Below are 18,518 nucleotides of genomic sequence, written 5' to 3'. Positions count from 1 at the left end.
GGTCAGAATACACTGTCCCATTACAACACAGTCTGAATCCATTCTCCCCATTGCAACACAGTCAGAATCCACTCCCCATTGCAACACAGTTATCATTCACTCTTCCATTACAACAGTTAGAATCCATTCTCCCCATTGCAACAGTTATCATTCACTCTCCCATTACAACAGTCAGAATGCACTCTCCCATTGTGTACAGGCCTATATCCACTTCCCCATTGCAACAAAGTCAGAATCCAATCTCCAATTGCAACAGTCAGAAGCCACTCTCCCCATTACATTATAACTCAAATCCACTCTCTCATTACAACAGTCAGAATCCACTCCCATTACAACACAATTATCATTCACTCTCCCATTACAACACAATCAGAACCCACTCTCCCTTTGCAACACAATCAGAATTCACTCTCCAATAACAACAGTTAGAATCCACTCTATCATTACAACAGTAAGTATGTACTCCCCATTGCAACAAAGTCAGAATCCAATCTCCCATTACAACACAGTTAGAATCCATTCTCATTACAACACAGTCAGAATGCACTCTCCATTACAACATAATCTGAATCCAATCTCCCCACTGCAGCACAGTCAGTATCCACTCCCATTGTACAGTTAGAATGCACTCTCCCATTGCAACACAGTTACAATCCACTCTCCCCATTACAACACAGTCAGAATCCACTTTCTCCATTGCAACACAGTTAGAATCCACCCTCCCATTACAATACAGTTAGAATCCACTCTCTCATTACAACACAATCGGAATGCACTCTCCCATTCCGCACAGCCAGACTACACCCCCCCCCCATTACAACACAGTTACAATCCACTCTCCCCATTACAACACAGTCAGAATCCACTTTCTCCATTGCATCACAGTTAAAATCCACCCTCCCATTTCAATACAGTTAGAATCCACTCTCTCATTACAACACAATCAGAATGCACTCTCCCATTCCGCACAGCCAGAATACACCCTCCCCATTGCAACAAAGTCAGAATCAATCTCTCATTACGACACAGTCAGAATTCACTCTGCCATTACAACACAGTTAGAATCCATTCTCTCATTACAACACAGTCAGAATCCACTCTCCCATTACAACACAGTCAGAATTCACTCTCCCATTACAACAAAAGCAGAATCCACTCTCTCATTACAACACAGTTAGAATTCACTGTCCCATTACACACAGCCAGAATCTACTCTCCCCATTGCAACAGAGTCAGAATCCAATCTCCCATTATAATACTGTTAAAATACATTTTCCCCATTGCAACACAGCTAGAATCCACTCTCCAATTACAATACAGTCAGAACCCACTTCCCCTTTGCAGCACAGTCAGAATCCACTCTCACATAACAACACAGTTAGAATCCATACTCCGCATTCCAACACAATTAGAATTCACTCTCGTGGGACCTCCGGTAGCGGCCATAACCAGCTAGGTCGCACACACGGCAGCTCCCGCTGGGACCGGGATTTTGGACCATTTAACGGAGCGGCGGCGGCACTTGAAGGGCGGGTTCGGCATGGGAACGGGCACTGGAGAGGTTCCCCTGGTGCTGTATGGAGGGAACCAGGACCGGGGCCGTAAAACGTGCAATTGCAGGGACGAAGACAGAACGGGTCCGGGAGGACAAAATGGCGGCCGGCGCGGATCGAGAAGGTGGGCCAGTGGGCAGCAGGACGTCTTGAGGAGCTGTTTAGCGGAGCTAAAATCGGAGATGCTGGCCCCTATAAAGGCCTCCATGGAAAAGATGGTGGAGGTCCAGAAGGCACAGGAGAAGGTGATGAAGGAGGTGGAGAGGAAGGTGTCTGAGAACGAGGACGAGTTCCTGGGCCTGGCGGTCAGGGTGGAGGTGCACGAGGCCTTACACAAGAGATGGCAGGAGAGGCTGGTTGACCTTGAATACAGGTCTCGGAGTCACAATCTGCGGATCCTGGGCCTCCTTGAAGGTGTGGAGGGGGTGGACGCGAGCACGTATGTGACCACGATGCTGGGGATGCTGATGGGCGCGGGGACCTTCCCGCGGCCCTTGGAGCTGGATGGGGCGCATGGGGTACTCGCCAGGAAGCCGAGGGCGAACGAACCACCATGGGCAATGGTGATAAGGTTACACCGCTTTGCAGACAGGGAACGGGTCCTGCGGTGGGAAGGAGCGCAGAAGGAGCGGAGCAGCAAGTGGGAGAGCGGCGAGATTTGCATTTATCAGGACTTGGGAGCTGAGCTGGCGAGGAGGCGTGCGGGTTTCAACCGGGCCAAGGCGGTAAGGCGGTCCTCCACAGCAAAGGGGCGAAGTTTGGGCTCCTGCATCCGGCGAGACTTTGGGTAACGTACCAGGACAGGCACCACTATTTTGATACGCGGATGAGGCATGGACATTCATTGGACATGAAAAGCTGGACTTGAACTAAGGGGCAGCTGCACATGGGTGAAACGCGTTGGCGGGGATGTGTAATCGGGGGTTGGCCTGGTGTAAGACTATTTGTAGAATTTAAGTTTGTTTGCTTCTCCGTCATTGTTTTTTGTTTCAGGGGGCGGGGTGACGCCCGGGCTGTTGTCCGGCGCTTGAGAAGGACCCGGATGGCACTTGCCCTCTTACCCTGCGGGGGAGGGGGGAGTGGGGGGGCCGGAAGAGGAGACAATAGTAAGTTTGGAGATAGAGGCAGGAGCGGCCGGGGTTAGCCTGGGTCAGCTGACTTACGGAAGCACAATGGGGGGGGAAATCAGTGCTGAGCGGGTGCTTGGCGGGTGGCGGGGGAGGTGGGAGGGGGGGGGAGGGGTGCTGCTTTGCTGACTGAAGGGGAGCTAGTTGTTGGGATGGATGGAGAGTCGAGCTGGGGGGCCTCCAGCGGGGGGCTGGAGTGAGCGGGGGACGCGGGCACGTGGCTGGCCGGAAAAGGGAGATGGCTAGTCAGCAGGGGGGAGGGGGTGGTCAACCCCCTGACCAGGGTGATCACGTGGAATGTGAGGGGCCTGAACGGGCCGGGCAAGAGGTCCCGCCTGTTCTCACATCTATTTTCATTTTATAAATGTTTTTTTATTGAGTTTTCATATTTTATATATGACAAATTACAAGTTATTAGAGAGAGAAAAAAAAAGGAAAACACAAAAATTTTTTACATGAATATTTACAGGTAAGCATCTTCATAACAATAATTGTGGCCGCCCCCTTTAGCCAGCATACATATTTTACATTCCCCAATATGGCCGAGGCACATGTTTATAGGCATTTATTTATAGTTTGGTTTTGGGCCTTGGCTTGCCATCAAACCCCCATACCGAGCCCGTAGCCCCCCCTCCCCCCGGCTACCTTCCCCCGATTCCCGCCCATTTTCCCCTGGTTCTTGGCCACCCGACTATTCTTCCTCATGTACGTTGGTAAAGGGGTTGAAGGCGGACGTGGCCATGTTGCAGGAGATGCACTTAAAGCTCGCTGACCAGACAAGGTTAAGGCGAGGATGGGTGGGCCAGGTGTTCCACTCGGGGCGAGGCTCAAGGACCAGAGGGGTGGCAATTTTGGTGAGTAAACGGGTGGCGTTTGAAGCAGGGAGCATCGTGGCGGACAAGGGGGCCAGGTACATAATGGTGAGTGGCAGGTTACAGGGGGCCCGGGTGGTTTTGGTGAACGTGTATGCCCCGAACTGGGATGATGCGGAGTTCATGAGGCGCATGCTGGGTAAGATCCCAGACCAGGAGTCAAGTAACTTGATTATGGGAGGGGACTTTAATACGGCCTTGGACCCAGCGTTGGACCGGTCAAATCCTGGTCGGGAAAGAGGCCGGCGGCGGCCAGGGCCCTGTGGGAGTTTATGGATCAGATGGGGGGAGTGTACCCGTGGAGATTTGGGCGGCCTAGGGCGAAGGAGTTCTCCTTTTTCTCCCACGCCCATAAAGTCTACTCGCGGATTGATTTCTTTGTGCTGAGCAGGGTGTTAATCCCGAGGGTGGAGGGGGCTGAGTATTCGGCCATTGCGGTCTCGGACCATGCCCCGCATTGGGTGGACCTGCGACTGGGGGCGGAGCGGGGGCAGCGCCCTCTCTGGAGACTGGAGCTGCTGGCGGATGAAGAAGTGTGTGGACGGATAAGGAGGAGCATTCAGGACTATGTGACAATGAATGACACAGGGGAGGTAACAGCAGCAGCGGTTTGGGAGGCTATGAAGCCGGTCATCGGGGGGAGTTAATCCCTATTAGGTCCCACAGAGAGAAGAGGGAGAGGGCGGAGAGGGAGAGGTAGGTGGGAGAGAAACTTAGGGTGGACAGGAGTTACGCGGAGACCCCGAGGAAGGGCTGCTAAAGGAGTGCCAGAAATTACAGGCGGAGTTCGATTTACTGACCACGGGGAAGGCAGAGGCACAGTTGAGGAAAGTGAAAGGGGCAGTCTACGAGTATGGGGAGAAGGCAAGTAGGATGCTGGCGCATCAACTGCTCAGGAAGGAGGCGGCCAGGGAGATCGGGGGAGTGCCGGATAAGGAAGGTAACACGGTGTTGAGCCCAAAGAGGATCAATTAAGTCTTCAACGAGTTCTACGGGAAGTTGTCTGAGTCAGAACCCCCAAGGGGAGCAGAAGGGATGAAGCAATTTATGGATCGGCTGAAGTTCCCAAGGGTGGATGAGGAGCGGGTGGAGGGACTGGGGGCCCCGATTGAGTTGGAGGAGGTAGTTAAGGGGCTGGCAAGTATGCAGTCGGGCAAGGCCCCGGGTCCGGACGGCTTCCCTGTAGAATTTTATAAGGAGTTCTCAGAGCTACTGAGCCCACTCCTGCTCAGAACCTTTAACGAGGCGAAGGAGAGAGGAACCCTCTGCCCGACGATGTCGCAGGCACTGATCTCGCTTATTTTGAAGAAGAAGGATCCGCTCCAGTGTGGGTCTGACAGGCAGATATCGCTCCTGAATGTAGATGCCAAATTGGTGGCAAAAATTCTGGCCACCAGAATAGAGGACTGTGTCCCGGGAGTGATTGAGGAGGACCAGACGGGTTTCGTTAAGGGCAGGCAACTGAACATGAATGTGAGGAGGCTCCTGAATATTACTATGATGCCCTCGGAGGGGGGGGGGACATAGAAGTAGTGGCTGCAATGGATGCGGAGAAGGCCTTTGACAGGGTGGAGTGAGAGTACCTGTGTGACGCATTAAGCAGGTTTGGATTTGGTGAGGGATTTATAGGGTGGGTCAAGCTGCTGTATCAGGCCCCCGTAGCGAGTGTGTCCACGACCCAGCTGAGGTCGGACTATTTCAGGTTACACCGAGGGACGAGGCAGGGGTGCCCCCTGTCCCCGTTGCTATTTGCCCTGGCAATTGAGCCATTGGCCGTAGCTCTTAGGACGTCTAGGAACTGGAGGGGGGGGGGGGGGGGGTGGGGGGGGGGAGAGGAACACCAGGTTTCCCTATACGCGGACGACCTGCTGTTGTATATTTCGGACCCGCTAGAGGGAATACGGAAGGTCATGTGGATACTGGGGGACTTTGGGAGCTTCTCGGGGTACAAGCTAAACGTGGGGAAAAGTGAGTTGTTTGTAATCCACACTAGGGGCCAGGAGGAGAGACTGGGGGAGCTCCCGCTCAAGATGGTGGAGAGGAGCTTCCGATATTTAGGTAAACATGTGGCTAGGAGCTGGGATGCCCTACACAGGCTCAACAGGCAGATGGAGGGAGACTTCAAAGGGTGGGACATGCTCCCGCTTTCCTGGGCGGGAAGAGTGCAGACTGTGAAGATGACGGTTAATAGAACAGTACAGCACAGAACAGGCTCTTCGGCCCTCGATGTTGTGCCGAGCAATGATCACCCTACTCAAATCCACGTATCCACCCTATACCCGTAACCCAACAATCCCCCCATTAACCTTACACTACGGGCAATTTAGCATGGCCAATCCACCTAACCCGCACATCTTTGGACTGTGGGAGGAAACCGGAGCACCCGGAGGAAACCCACGCACACACGGGGAGGACGTGCAGACTCCGCACAGACAGTGACCCAAGCCGGGAATCGAACCTGGGACCCTGGAGCTGTGAAGCATTTATGCTAACCACCATGCTACCGTTCTTCCCAGATTCCTGTTCGTTTTTCAGTGCCTCCCCATTTTCATCCCCAAATCCTTTTTCAAGCGTGTAAGCAGAATTATCAAGGGATTTGTCTGGGCAAATAAAACCAAGCGAGTCGAGAGGGTATTCTTGCAGCTACTACTGGGCGGTGAATGTGGCCATGATTAGGAAGTAGGTAATGGAGGAGGGGTCAGCGTAGGGGCGGCTAGAGACGGCGTCATGCAAAGGCACCAGCCTAGGGGCTTTAGTAACGGCACCGCTGCCATTCTCACCGGCACGGTACACCACAAGCCCGATGGTCTCGGCGGCACTGAGGGTCTGGGGTCAGTGGAGGAGGCACAGGAAGGAGGAGGGGGCCTCAGTTTGGACCCCGATATGGAACAACCACAGATTTGCTCCGGGCAGGATAGATGGGGGGTTCCAAGGCTGGTATAAAGCAGGCATTAGAAGGATGGGGGACCTGTTTATAGATGGGACCTTCCCCAGCATGCAGGCGCTGGAGGAGAAGTTCGGCCTCCCCCTGGGAAATGATATCCCCAGGTTTGGGACTTTCTCAAGAAACAGGTGGGGACATTTCCGCTGTTACCCCCGGGAAGGATACAGGACAGGGTGGTATCTGGCATCTGGGTAGGAGAGGGGAAGGTGTCGGACATATGTCAGGAGCTGCAGGAGGCGGAGGAAGCCCCAGTGGAGGAACTGAAGGGCAAGTGGGAGGAGGAGCTGGGTGAGGAGCTAGATGAGGGCCTGTGGACTGATGCCCTGGGCAGGGTGAATTTGTCCGCATCATGCGCCAGGCTCAGTTTGATTCAGTTTAAGGTGGTACATCGGGCTCACATGACGACGGCAAGAATGAGCAAGATTTTTGGGGTAGAGGCAGGTGCGCGAGATGTGCAGGGAGTCCAACAAACCATGTCCATATGTTCTGGGCATGCCCGGCGCTTAAAGAATTCTGGCAGGGCTTTGCGAGGGTTATGTCCAGGATTTTGGACACGCGGGTGAAGTCGAGTCCAACAATAGCGATATTTGGGGTGTCGGAGGATCCGGGAGTGCAGGAAACGAAAGAGGCTGAGGTGTTGGCCTTTGCCTCCCTGGTAGCCTGGAGACGGATCCTGTTAATGTGGAGGGACTCGAAACCCCCGAACGTGGAGCTTTAATTAAAAAAATTTTTTTTTAAAGAATCCACTCTTGCATTACAACACAGTCAGAATCCACTTTCCTGTTACAACAGAGATGGAATGCCCTTTTCTAAAGATTATTATTATTATTCTGTCACAGCACAAGCAGATTCCGCTCTCCTATTACCTTCTGTCAACCCTTCCATACTCTCTCTTCTGTCTAATTGTGTTACCCCAAAACACAATGGGCTGGATTCTCCGATCCCCGTCGCCAAAATCGCATTTGGCGATGGGGCGGAGAATCCCCGATGGCGACAGAATCGAGGGCGGTGCCACTTTCACAATGCTCCGCGCCCTGAAAAGCCATTGCCTGAGGCCTGCCCCGTAATGCTCCATCCCCAACCGGCCGAGTTCCCGACGGCGTGGGGCACATGTGGTCTCACCTGTCGGGAGCTCAGCGTGGCAACTGCGGACTCAGTCCAGCGCCGCCACAGTCGGGGGGAATTTTCCTGAAGACTACAGTGGGGCAGCACGGTAGCATAGTGGTTAGCATCAATGCTTCACAGCTCCAGGGTCCCAGGTTCAGTTCCCGGCTGGGTCACTGTCTGTGCGGAGTCTGCACGTCCTCCCCGTGTGTGCGTGGGTTTCCTCCGGGTGCTCCAGTTTCCTCCCACAGTCCAAAGATGTGCGGGTTAGGTGGATTGGCCATGCTAAATTGCCCGTAGTGTCCTAAAAAGTAAGGTTAAGGGGGAGTTGTTGGGTTACGGGTATAGGGTGGATACGTGAGTTTGAGTGGGGTGATCATTGCTCGGCACAACATCGAGGGCCGAAGGGCCTGTTCTGTGCTGTACTGTTCTAAATCTAAATTACAGCGCGTGTTCATAATATATGTTCTGTTTCAAAGAAAACAACTACCTTTTCTCTAAACTAGAATTTTTTATTCTTGACAAAATCCTTGTAGATTTCCTCTGTATGTTCTCTAGTGCAATTAGATCATTTCTATAATGCCATGTAGTCCTCTAGCTGTGATTTCACCAGTGTTTTATACACTTCGCGCATAAACTCCCTGTTCTTGCTTGGTGCAGGAAAACAATTCCTATATCTTCTTAACTACAATATCTCCTCTCCCTGCTACCTTCTGGGATCTGTGGACATTCATTTGGGGAAGGTAATCAAGATGTGCTCAATAAATGATAGGATAAGGCCAAATATAAAGCTTCAACTGTGAGGTGACCACCTGCAGAAACATCTGTCCACAGAAACACCAGAGTGAATCCAGTTATAGGTTATATAGGTTCAGAGTTATAGCTCTGAAACCCCAAACTCGAGCTGCTTCAGATGAGGACACTTGAGGGGTTACATCATGCCACTACTTAATAGGCAAATAATTAAACTGAAGACTTGTCTCTGACTTTGGTAAAAAAAAAAATCATCAGGAGGGCAGCACGGTGGCCCAGTGGTTAGCACTGAGGACCCGAGTTCGATCTCAGCCCCGGGTCACTGTTTGTGTGGAGTTTGCACTTTCACCCCGTGTTTGCGTGGATTTCACCGCCACAACCCAAAGATGTGCAGAGTAGGTGGATTGGCCACACTAAATTTCCCCTTAATTGGAAAAAAATTTAGGTACTCTAAATTTTTAATTTTTTTTTAAATCATCAGTTACTCACCCTCGTGCACCCTTACCTCTGAATTCTCTGACTGAAGACTATTTACTCAGCCAATTTACGCACCCTCGAAACTTCTCCTCGATAGTCACTGTGCCAAGACTTAAAAACCTTAGGCAGAGGTGTAGCTGGGAGGATGTTATAGCTTCAAACAGTTGTCCTCTGTCTTACTGGTGTTCGGAAAAAGCAAGATGCATTTTTCTAACACCTTTTGTGACCACAGAACATCCCAAAGCCAATTAAGTCCTTTTTTTGAAGTGTCATCATTGTTGTAATGTTAGAAACATGGTGGCTATCAGTTACACAATAATTTGTTTTTGATATTGAGGGATACCTAGACCAGGGTTGACTGAGAGGCAAGGATACCAACCAATCCATGCCTGACACTGTTCAGGGACTGTTGTGGTTTCCTTCAGGGTGACACGGCATTGGCTGGCTTCCTGATACATCAGCCATGATCGCTAAGATGCTACCCCAATCCTATCAGTCAATATTACACTGTGGCTACACAACAAACACACGAGCACCGTCAGCATTTCACAACCCGGTCGCAACAGGATTCGTTTCTGCCATTACTATCCTGGACAGTGAATACTTCCTCTTTGAATATCTGATTTGTCCTCATCTCTCAGATCATGATGCAGGTTCCCTGGCTGACTGTCAAACCAACGTCAGAGGAAGAGCGGGTGAAGCAGGACCTGGCAAAGAAATTGAACTCTCTACGTTCTCAGCAGCATAGTCAGATGCATCGACTCGACCTGTGGCACAATAAGGTTCTGTCTGAACTGGAGAGAAAACCAGAGAAACGAGGAAACAAGACACAGGTATGGAACAGAATGGCAGCAATGATGTTGGCCTCATCTGTTAATACGCTGTGAGGAGCTGTGGAGATACACGCTCTCACATGGATACCACCAAATGACAGTAATAAGCCCGGCATAGATTGCAAGATCACTTTGGGCAGTGGCAACCCTATCACTAAAGCTAAGTTACTAAAATTAAGCCTCACAGCTGGGGACGTCACTGGCACTGGATGGTCACTGTTATTGGGAATGTCACTGGCACTGGATGGTCACTGTTATTGGGAATGTCACTGGCACTGGATGGTCACTGTTATTGGGAATGTCACTGGCACTGGATGGTCACTGTTATTGAGGATGTCACTGGCACTGGATGGACACTGTTATTGGGGATGTCACTGGAACAGGAGAAGCACTGTTATTGGGAATGTCACTGGCACTGGATAGTCACTGTTATTAGGAATGTCACTGGCACTGGATGGTCACTGTTATTGGGAATGTCACTGGCACTGGATGGTCACTGTTATTGGGAATGTCACTGGCACCGGATGGTCACTGTTATTGGGAATGTCACTGGCACTGGATGGTCACTGTTATTGGGAATGTCACTGGCACTGGATGGTCACTGTTATTGGAGATGTTGCTGGCACTGGATGGTCACTGTTATTGGGAATGTCACTGGCACTGGATGGTCACTGTTACTGGGGATGTCACTGGCACTGGATGGTCACTGTTATTGGGAATGTCACTGGCACTGGATGGACACTGTTATTGGGGATGTCACTGGAACAGGAGAAGCACTGTTATTGGGAATGTCACTGGCACTGGATAGTCACTGTTATTAGGAATGTCACTGGCACTGGATGGTCACTGTTATTGGGAATGTCACTGGCACTGGATGGTCACTGTTATTGGGAATGTCACTGGCACTGGATGGTCACTGTTATTGGGAATGTCACTGGCACTGGATGGTCACTGTTATTGGAGATGTTGCTGGCACTGGATGGTCACTGTTATTGGAGATGTTGCTGGCACTGGATGGTCACTGTTATTGGGAATGTCACTGGCACTGGATGGTCACTGTTACTGGGGATGTCACTGGCACTGGATGGTCACTGTTATTGGGAATGTCACTGGCACTGGATGGACACTGTTATTGGGGATGTCACTGGAACAGGAGAAGCACTGTTATTGGGAATGTCACTGGCACTGGATAGTCACTGTTATTGGGAATGTAACTGGCACTGGATGGTCACTGTTATTGGGAATGTCACTGGCACTGGATAGTCACTGTTATTAGGAATGTCACTGGCACTGGATGGTCACTGTTATTGGGAATGTCACTGGCACTGGATGGTCACTGTTATTGGGAATGTCACTGGCACTGGATGGTCACTGTTATTGGAGATGTTGCTGGCACTGGATGGTCACTGTTATTGGAGATGTTGCTGGCACTGGATGGTCACTGTTATTGGGAATGTCACTGGCACTGGATGGTCACTGTTACTGGGGATGTCACTGGCACTGGATGGTCACTGTTATTGGGAATGTCACTGGCACTGGATGGACACTGTTATTGGGGATGTCACTGGAACAGGAGAAGCACTGTTATTGGGAATGTCACTGGCACTGGATAGTCACTGTTATTGGGAATGTAACTGGCACTGGATGGTCACTGTTATTGGGAATGTCACTGGCACTGGATGGTCACTGTTATTGGGAATGTCACTGGCACTGGATGGTCACTGTTATTGGGGATGTCGCTGGCATTGGATGGTCACTGTTATTGGAGATGTCGCTGGCACTGGATGGTCACTGTTATTGGGAATGTCACTGGCACTGGATGGTCACTGTTATTGGGAATGTCACTGGCACTGGATAGTCACTGTTATTAGGAATGTCACTGGCACTGGATGGTCACTGTTATTGGAGATGTTGCTGGCACTGGATGGTCACTGTTATTGGGAATGTCACTGGCACTGGATGGTCACTGTTACTGGGGATGTCACTGGCACTGGATGGTCACTGTTATTGGGAATGTCACTGGCACTGGATGGACACTGTTATTGGGGATGTCACTGGAACAGGAGAAGCACTGTTATTGGGAATGTCACTGGCACTGGATAGTCACTGTTATTAGGAATGTCACTGGCACTGGATGGTCACTGTTATTGGGAATGTAACTGGCACTGGATGGTCACTGTTATTGGGAATGTCACTGGCACTGGATGGTCACTGTTATTGGGGATGTCGCTGGCACTGGATGGTCACTGTTATTGGGAATGTCACTGGCACTGGATGGTCACTGTTATTGGGAATGTCACTGGCACTGGATGGTCATTGTTATTGGGGATGTCACTGGCACTGGATGGTCACTGTTATTGGGAATGTCACTGGCACCGGATGGTCACTGTTATTGGAGATGTCGCTGGCACTGGATGGTCACTGTTATTGGGAATGTCACTGGCACTGGATGGTCACTGTTATTGGGGATGTCACTGCACTGGATAGTCACTGTTATTGGGGATGTCGCTGGCACTGGATGGTCACTGTTATTGGGAATGTCACTAGCACTGGATGGTCACTGTTATTGGGGATGTCGCTGGCACTGGATGGTCACTGTTATTGGGGATGTCACTGGCACTGGATGGTCACTGTTATTGGGAATGTAACTGGCACTGGATGGTCATTGTTATTGGGAATGTCACTGGCACTGGATGGTCATTGTTATTGGGGATGTCACCGGCACTGGATGGTCACTGCTATTAGGGATGTCGCTGGCACTGGATGGTCACTGTTATTAGGGATGTCGCTGGCACTGGATGGTCACTGTTATTGGGAATGTTACTGGCACTGGATGGTCACTGTTATTGGGAATGTCACTGGCACTGGATGGTCACTGTTATTGGGAATGTCACTGGCACTGGATGGTCACTGTTATTGGGAATGTTACTGGCACTGGATAGTCACTGTTATTGGGAATGTGACTGGCACTGGATGGTCACTGTTATTGGGAATGTCACTGGCACTGTATGGTCACTGTTATTGGGAATGTCACTGGCACTGGATGGTCACTGTTATTGGGAATGTTACTGGCACTGGATGGTCACTGTTATTGGGGATGTCGCTGGCACTGGTTGGTCACTGTTATTGGGGATGTCACTGGCACAGGATGGTCACTGTTATTGGAGATGTCACTAGCACTGGATGGACACTGTTATTGGAGATGTCGCTGGCACTGGAGGATCACTGTCAGTGGGGATATCACTGCCACTGGAGGAGTCATTAATATTGGGGAGATTACTGACACTGGAGAATCACTGTTATTGAGGGTATCACTCCCTCTGGAGAATCACTGTTATTGGGGATTTCCATCCCTCTGGAGAATCACTGTTATTGGGGATATTACTCCCTCTGGAGAATCACTGTTATTGGGGCTATCACTCCCTCTGGAGAATCACTGTTATTTGGGATATCACTGACACTGGAGAATCACTGTTATTGAAAATATCACTGACACTGAAGGAGTCGTTTATATTGGGGAGATTACTGACACTGGACAATCACTGTTATTGGGGATATCACTGACACTTGAGGGTCATTGTTATTGGAGATATCACATTATGTTTCTTCAGTTTAAATCTTCGTCCACTGCTCTATTTATCTTATTTGAGGGCCTCTGCTTCTGGTTTCCATTGGGCTCTTGCCTATTATTTATTTTATTGCCCTGGACATCTGTTGCCTTCTTTGATTCCTGGCAAAGCGGGACTGAGGGGGAGGATGGATTGAATTGATTAGGATTACGTTCACTGGAGTTTAGAAGAATTAAGGGGGAATCTAATTGAAATCTATAAAATTCTAACAGGACTGGACAGAGTAGGTGCAGGAGGGATATTGCTGATGGCTGCTGAGCCCAGAACCAGGGTTCACAGACGGAGGTTGTGGGGTAGACCATTTAGGACAGTGATGAGAAGACATTGCTTCAACCGGAGAATGGTGAGCAGGTGGAATTTGATACCGCAGAAAGCAGTTGAGGACAAAACATTGTTGGCTGGTTTCTTCGTCGGTGGGATTCTCCATTGCGCGTCAACACACCCAGACCCGGGTGTTCCGGCGGCGTGGGCTGGCCACAGTGGGAAATCCCATTGGCAGGTGGCGGGAACAGAGAATCCCTCTGCCATCGAGGGTGCGCCTCCTACGATAACACGGCTGGCGGACGGGAGAATTCCGCCATGTATGTTTTCAAGGAGTTAGATATAGCACTTGGGGCAAAGGGCATCAAAGGATATCGGGGGACAGTTTACTAAGTTGGGTAATTAGCCATGATCATATTGAATGGTGGAGTAGGCACGAAGGGCCAAAGAACTTCCTATTTTCTATGTTTCTATGCTTTTTTACACCATCTTTTAAGCCATGTATGTATGCATCGTATCTTTTCTTCCTAACATGCTGTCGTCAGAGTTGGATTACTTACCTGATGGACTTCAGAATAAGCTGAATATTTCAACTTCTCTCCCTGACTGATTATGTTTTTCTTCAACAGGACTCCTGTCCGAAAAAGGTGAAGGTGAAAGGTCCACGAACGCCCAGTACTGCCCAGATCCCCTTTGATACATCTGCAACTACTTCACAGAATGCGCCACTGCGTCCAGCTGCACAGGAGCTTATAAAGGACCAAGAGGAGAATGTGCGGCATCGACACAGAGCTGCTGTCAAAGACCTCTTTCTACCTTTCATTGATCCATTGCCTTGACGCTGTGCATCTGTACACGTGTGTATCACTGTATGCTTGTTCATGCAGCACTTTGTGCTGATATGCGACGTATGGTGTCTCTTAGCAGGAACCCCTGCTCCTGCAGCTACCTTCACCTGACAGACTCTGTTCAAATCTCTCAGATTCCCGCACCTCACAGACACCGACATAACATGATCTGACCATTTGAATAAACTCAGCAACCAATTCCCCAACCCGAAAGCAATGGCCTCCCTCACTGACTGAATCTGTAACACAGTTAATGTAGATGGTGGGAATAGGGGTTGCCTGCAGCCTGGGTTGCCAGTGACTGGCAGAGACCAGTAAGTGTAGCAATTGTGCAGGTATCCGGGATGGGGGTCAACGCTGACACGTGGAGGGTTTTAACTGCAGCCTCCCTGCCTGCACCACCTGGAAAAATGACAGGAATATTCCTCCCTGGTTTGCATATCTTTTCTCACAGTGTATCAAATTGAAAATATAGGCCACTAAGAAATGGGAATCTTCACATTTAACATCAGCAGAATTCTTAACATAATTGGCGGGCTCTTTGGCGGGATTTAGAAAAGTATAATTCCTTGGGTGTTAGGGAATTTGTGACCATTAGAAGTAACAAGAGTGAAGAAAGTGTTGCACCAAGTGAAGGGTTGTGTGATTTTCCAATCAGGTGAGTGCAATATTCTCCGTCCCGCCAGCCGGCCAATGGGGTTTCCCATTGTGGGCCCCCCCACACCATCGGGAAATCCGTGGGCGTGAGTGTGCTGCCGGCAAAACGGACGATCCCGCTGACGGAGAATCCAGCCCATGAGTATTGCAATAGCAAAGGTTTTCCTAAAGGTGGAAGCTGTAACTGTGACTGGCTTACAGAATGTAACCAAAGGTCAGTTAACTGAATTGGCCAATATATTGGAATTGGGATTATCTGCAGGGGTAAGGAAAGGTGAGATTATTGAAAGCATAGTGAAACATTTAAAATGTACAAGGGTTGTCGGATGGACCAAGTTCTCCAAAAAGTGAGGCAATTTAATTGGATAAAATTCGATTACAAAGTTAAATGGAAATGCGGAAGTTTCAAATGCAGGAAAAAGAGAGAAATTGTAATCGGTAATTGGAACTGGAGAAGTTAGTAGTGGCAGAAAGGGGAAAAGAGAAAGAGAGAGCATTTCAGCTTAAAAATCACAGAATCATAGAATCCATACAGTTAGGAAGGAGGCTATTCGGCCCATCGAGTCTGCACCGACCCTCTGAAAGAGCACTCGACCCAGGTTCACTCCCTTGCTCATCCCACCTTATCCCTGTAACTCCATAACCTAACCTGTACATCCCTGGACACTAAGGTGGAATTTAGCATGGTCGATCCACCTGACCAGAAATCTATCAATGCAGAAAGTTAAAGCAGAGACACGAGAGCAGATTGAGGAAAGATGTAATTCTGGATATGAACCGAGTGGGGAGATATTTAGATTTGTACAGGGACTTCCAAAAGGACATGGAAGGATTTTTAAAATTAATTTGGGAAAATAGCAAGACAAATGAAATGTTTGTAGCATACTTGGACGCTGCTCTTATTGAGTAAATCTGTAGGTAGGGGTAGTGACGTCTATGCTCCTTTGTCAGAGGAAAGGTCTGGGGAGTATGATACAGTGAAGAAACCTATGTTAAGTGCTTATGAGTAAGTTATGGCTTGCAGACAAAAGTTTTCAAATGTAAGAAAACAGCCTGGAAAGTTTTATATTGCATTTGAAAGGGTTAATCAAAGTCATTTGAATAGATGGGTGAGATCATTAAAAATAGAAAGAATCTATGAGGCTCGTAGAGAAGTAATTCTGTTACAGTGATAAGAACTCATGTGGACGGACAAAGAGTTAAAACTGCGAGGCAAGATGCAGATCTTACCGATGACTAAGAATTGGTTCATGGGTCAAAGCCAATTTTTAACACACTGTTAAATCCAAGAAAAGACAGTCAAGCAACAGAGGAAGTGATTTAAAATTCAAAGGAGATTTCACACCAAAGTTAAAAACACGGTGCTGAGGGAATGAGGATTATGAAGAAAGTTAGATGCCTTCATTGTAATAAACTGGGCCATACAAAATCATTATTCTGAGAGTTAAATGGCAAACCAGTTGGAGTTATGTCTTAAGAAAGGAAATATTAAATCAGAGCCTGGAGAACAAGAGAAGCTGGTCGAGTTTGTACAAAGAGAAGAATAAACAGGAGTGAATGAAGGGGTGACTTTGTACAGAGACAAAGTGAACAGGAGGTAGCCGATGTGTTTAAGGATTTTGTATGTGAAGAAAGTTTTTTCATGTTTACAACATAGAATGGGAAAACTTATTAAAATTTTAAGAGATACAGGAGCAAGTCAATCCTTAATGTCGTGGGATAAAGATATTTAGAAGATATTGAAGGGAGATTAGCAATATTCATGGAGAGATACAAAGAAATCCTCTGGTGAACTTAAGGAGTAGCTTGAAGATGGGAGAAGTGGTTGTAGGCATGGTAGAAACATTTCTCATCTCAGGGATTCAATTCATTATCGGGATTGATAGCTGGATCACAGATAATTGTGATACCTACTGTAGTTAAACAGCCAGTGAAAAATCAAACTACAGAAAAATTGCCGCTGGACCATCCTGGGGTGTTTCCTGATTGTGTGGTAACAATATCACAGGCACATAAGGTGAGATAAGAAAAGGAAGAGTTAAGAGCACAGGATGAGAAGAGTGATATAAGATTATCTGATACTATCTTTTATAAATTGAATCATAGAATTTACAGTGCAGAATGAAGCCATTTGGCCCATCGAGTCTGCACCGGCTCTTGGAAAGAGCACCCTACTTAAGCCTACACCTCTTCCCTATCCCCATAATCCAGTAACCTCACCCAACCTCTTTAGACAGTAAGGGGCAATTTATCATGGCCAATCCACCTAACCCGCACATCTTTGGACTGTGGGAGGAAAGGGGAGCACCCGTGGGAAACCCACGCAGACACGGGGAGAACGTGCAGATTCCGCACAGAGAGTGATCCAAGCCGGAATCGAACCTGGAACCCTGGAGCAGTGAAGCAACATTGCTACAGTGCCACCCACTAATGAAGATGGAAAAGGTGAAGGGAAATAAACAGATGTGTTTAGCTCAAAATGATTGATAGAACTCCAGTCGGGCAATTCCGAAATTAAAAACAAATTTATCAAACAGCTATGATCATAGAATCATAGAATGTACAGTGCAAAAGGAGGCCATTCGGCCCATCGAGTCAGCACCAGCCCTTGGAAAGAGCAACTACATGAGCCCACACCTCCACCCTATCCCCGTAACCCAGTAACCCCACCTAACCTAAGGGCAATTTAGCATAGCCAATCCACCTAACCTGCATATCTTTGGACTGTGGGCGAAAACCACCTGGTGGAAACCTACGCAGACACGGGGAGAATTTGCAGACCCCACACAGACAGTCACCCAAGCCCGAAACTGAACCTGGGACACTGGTGCTGTGAAGCAACTTTTACAAGAGTTCTAGTTGACTGTGTTGGACCACTTTTAAAAACATGAAGTGGAAATCAATACTTCTTAACTATTGTGGATACATCTACTAGATTTCCTGAAATCATATTATTAACAAACATAAAGAAGCTAAGAGAGTGATCGAAGAATTAACCAATTTCTTTACTAGATATTGTTTTCTGAAAGTAATACAATCAGATCAAGGGTCAAATTTCAAGCACAATTATTTGAAGAGATCATGAATAGCCTGGAAATAAAACAATATCAATCATCGGCGTATCATCCAGAGTCACAGGGTGTTTTAGAGAGGTGACATCAAACTTTGAAAACACTGACGAGAGCGAATAGTCAAGATTACCGCCACGATTGAGACAATTTTTATTAATTGCTGTTAGGGACGCACCTATTCAGGGTGAGACCCAGCACCTGGTTTGTGGTTTGGTTTTGAGTAGATTACCAGGCACCAGGTTTTATATTTTGGGGGGCTGGCTGGGGGTTGTATTTGGCTTTTTGTACATTTTATTTTAGTATCTAAGGTCGCATTTTGAAAATAAGTCCCTGTCTCCACTGAGAAGGACTCCCCTCTTGTGATATAAACCGAATTTTGGTGTAAAATG

The 18,518-nt window shown here is 48.6% G+C and overlaps 1 protein-coding gene across 5 annotated transcripts in view; it reads left to right on the top strand.

The window, feature by feature from the left end:
* Positions 1-17,207, top strand: part of LOC119955438 (tetratricopeptide repeat protein 28-like) — a 390,291-nt gene extending 373,084 nt beyond the window's left edge. For 3 of the 5 annotated variants that reach the window (XM_038781597.1, XM_038781598.1, XM_038781599.1), the window contains exons 22-23: positions 9,472-9,663; positions 14,183-17,207. In XM_038781597.1, coding sequence (XP_038637525.1) covers positions 9,472-9,663; positions 14,183-14,392 — 402 coding nt within the window. In that variant the 3' untranslated portion in view covers positions 14,393-17,207. The remainder of the gene's footprint in view (positions 1-9,471; positions 9,664-14,182) is intronic. The other 2 variants (XM_038781602.1, XM_038781600.1) reach the window with 1 other exon arrangement.
* Positions 17,208-18,518: the final 1,311 nt, after the last annotated feature.

This window comes from Scyliorhinus canicula, chromosome 21, assembly GCF_902713615.1.
Source record: "Scyliorhinus canicula chromosome 21, sScyCan1.1, whole genome shotgun sequence".
In the NCBI taxonomy this organism is placed as follows: domain Eukaryota; kingdom Metazoa; phylum Chordata; class Chondrichthyes; order Carcharhiniformes; family Scyliorhinidae; genus Scyliorhinus; species Scyliorhinus canicula.
The sequence above is the reverse complement of the archived record's forward strand: the minus strand, read 5'-3'. Positions and strand labels throughout refer to the sequence as shown.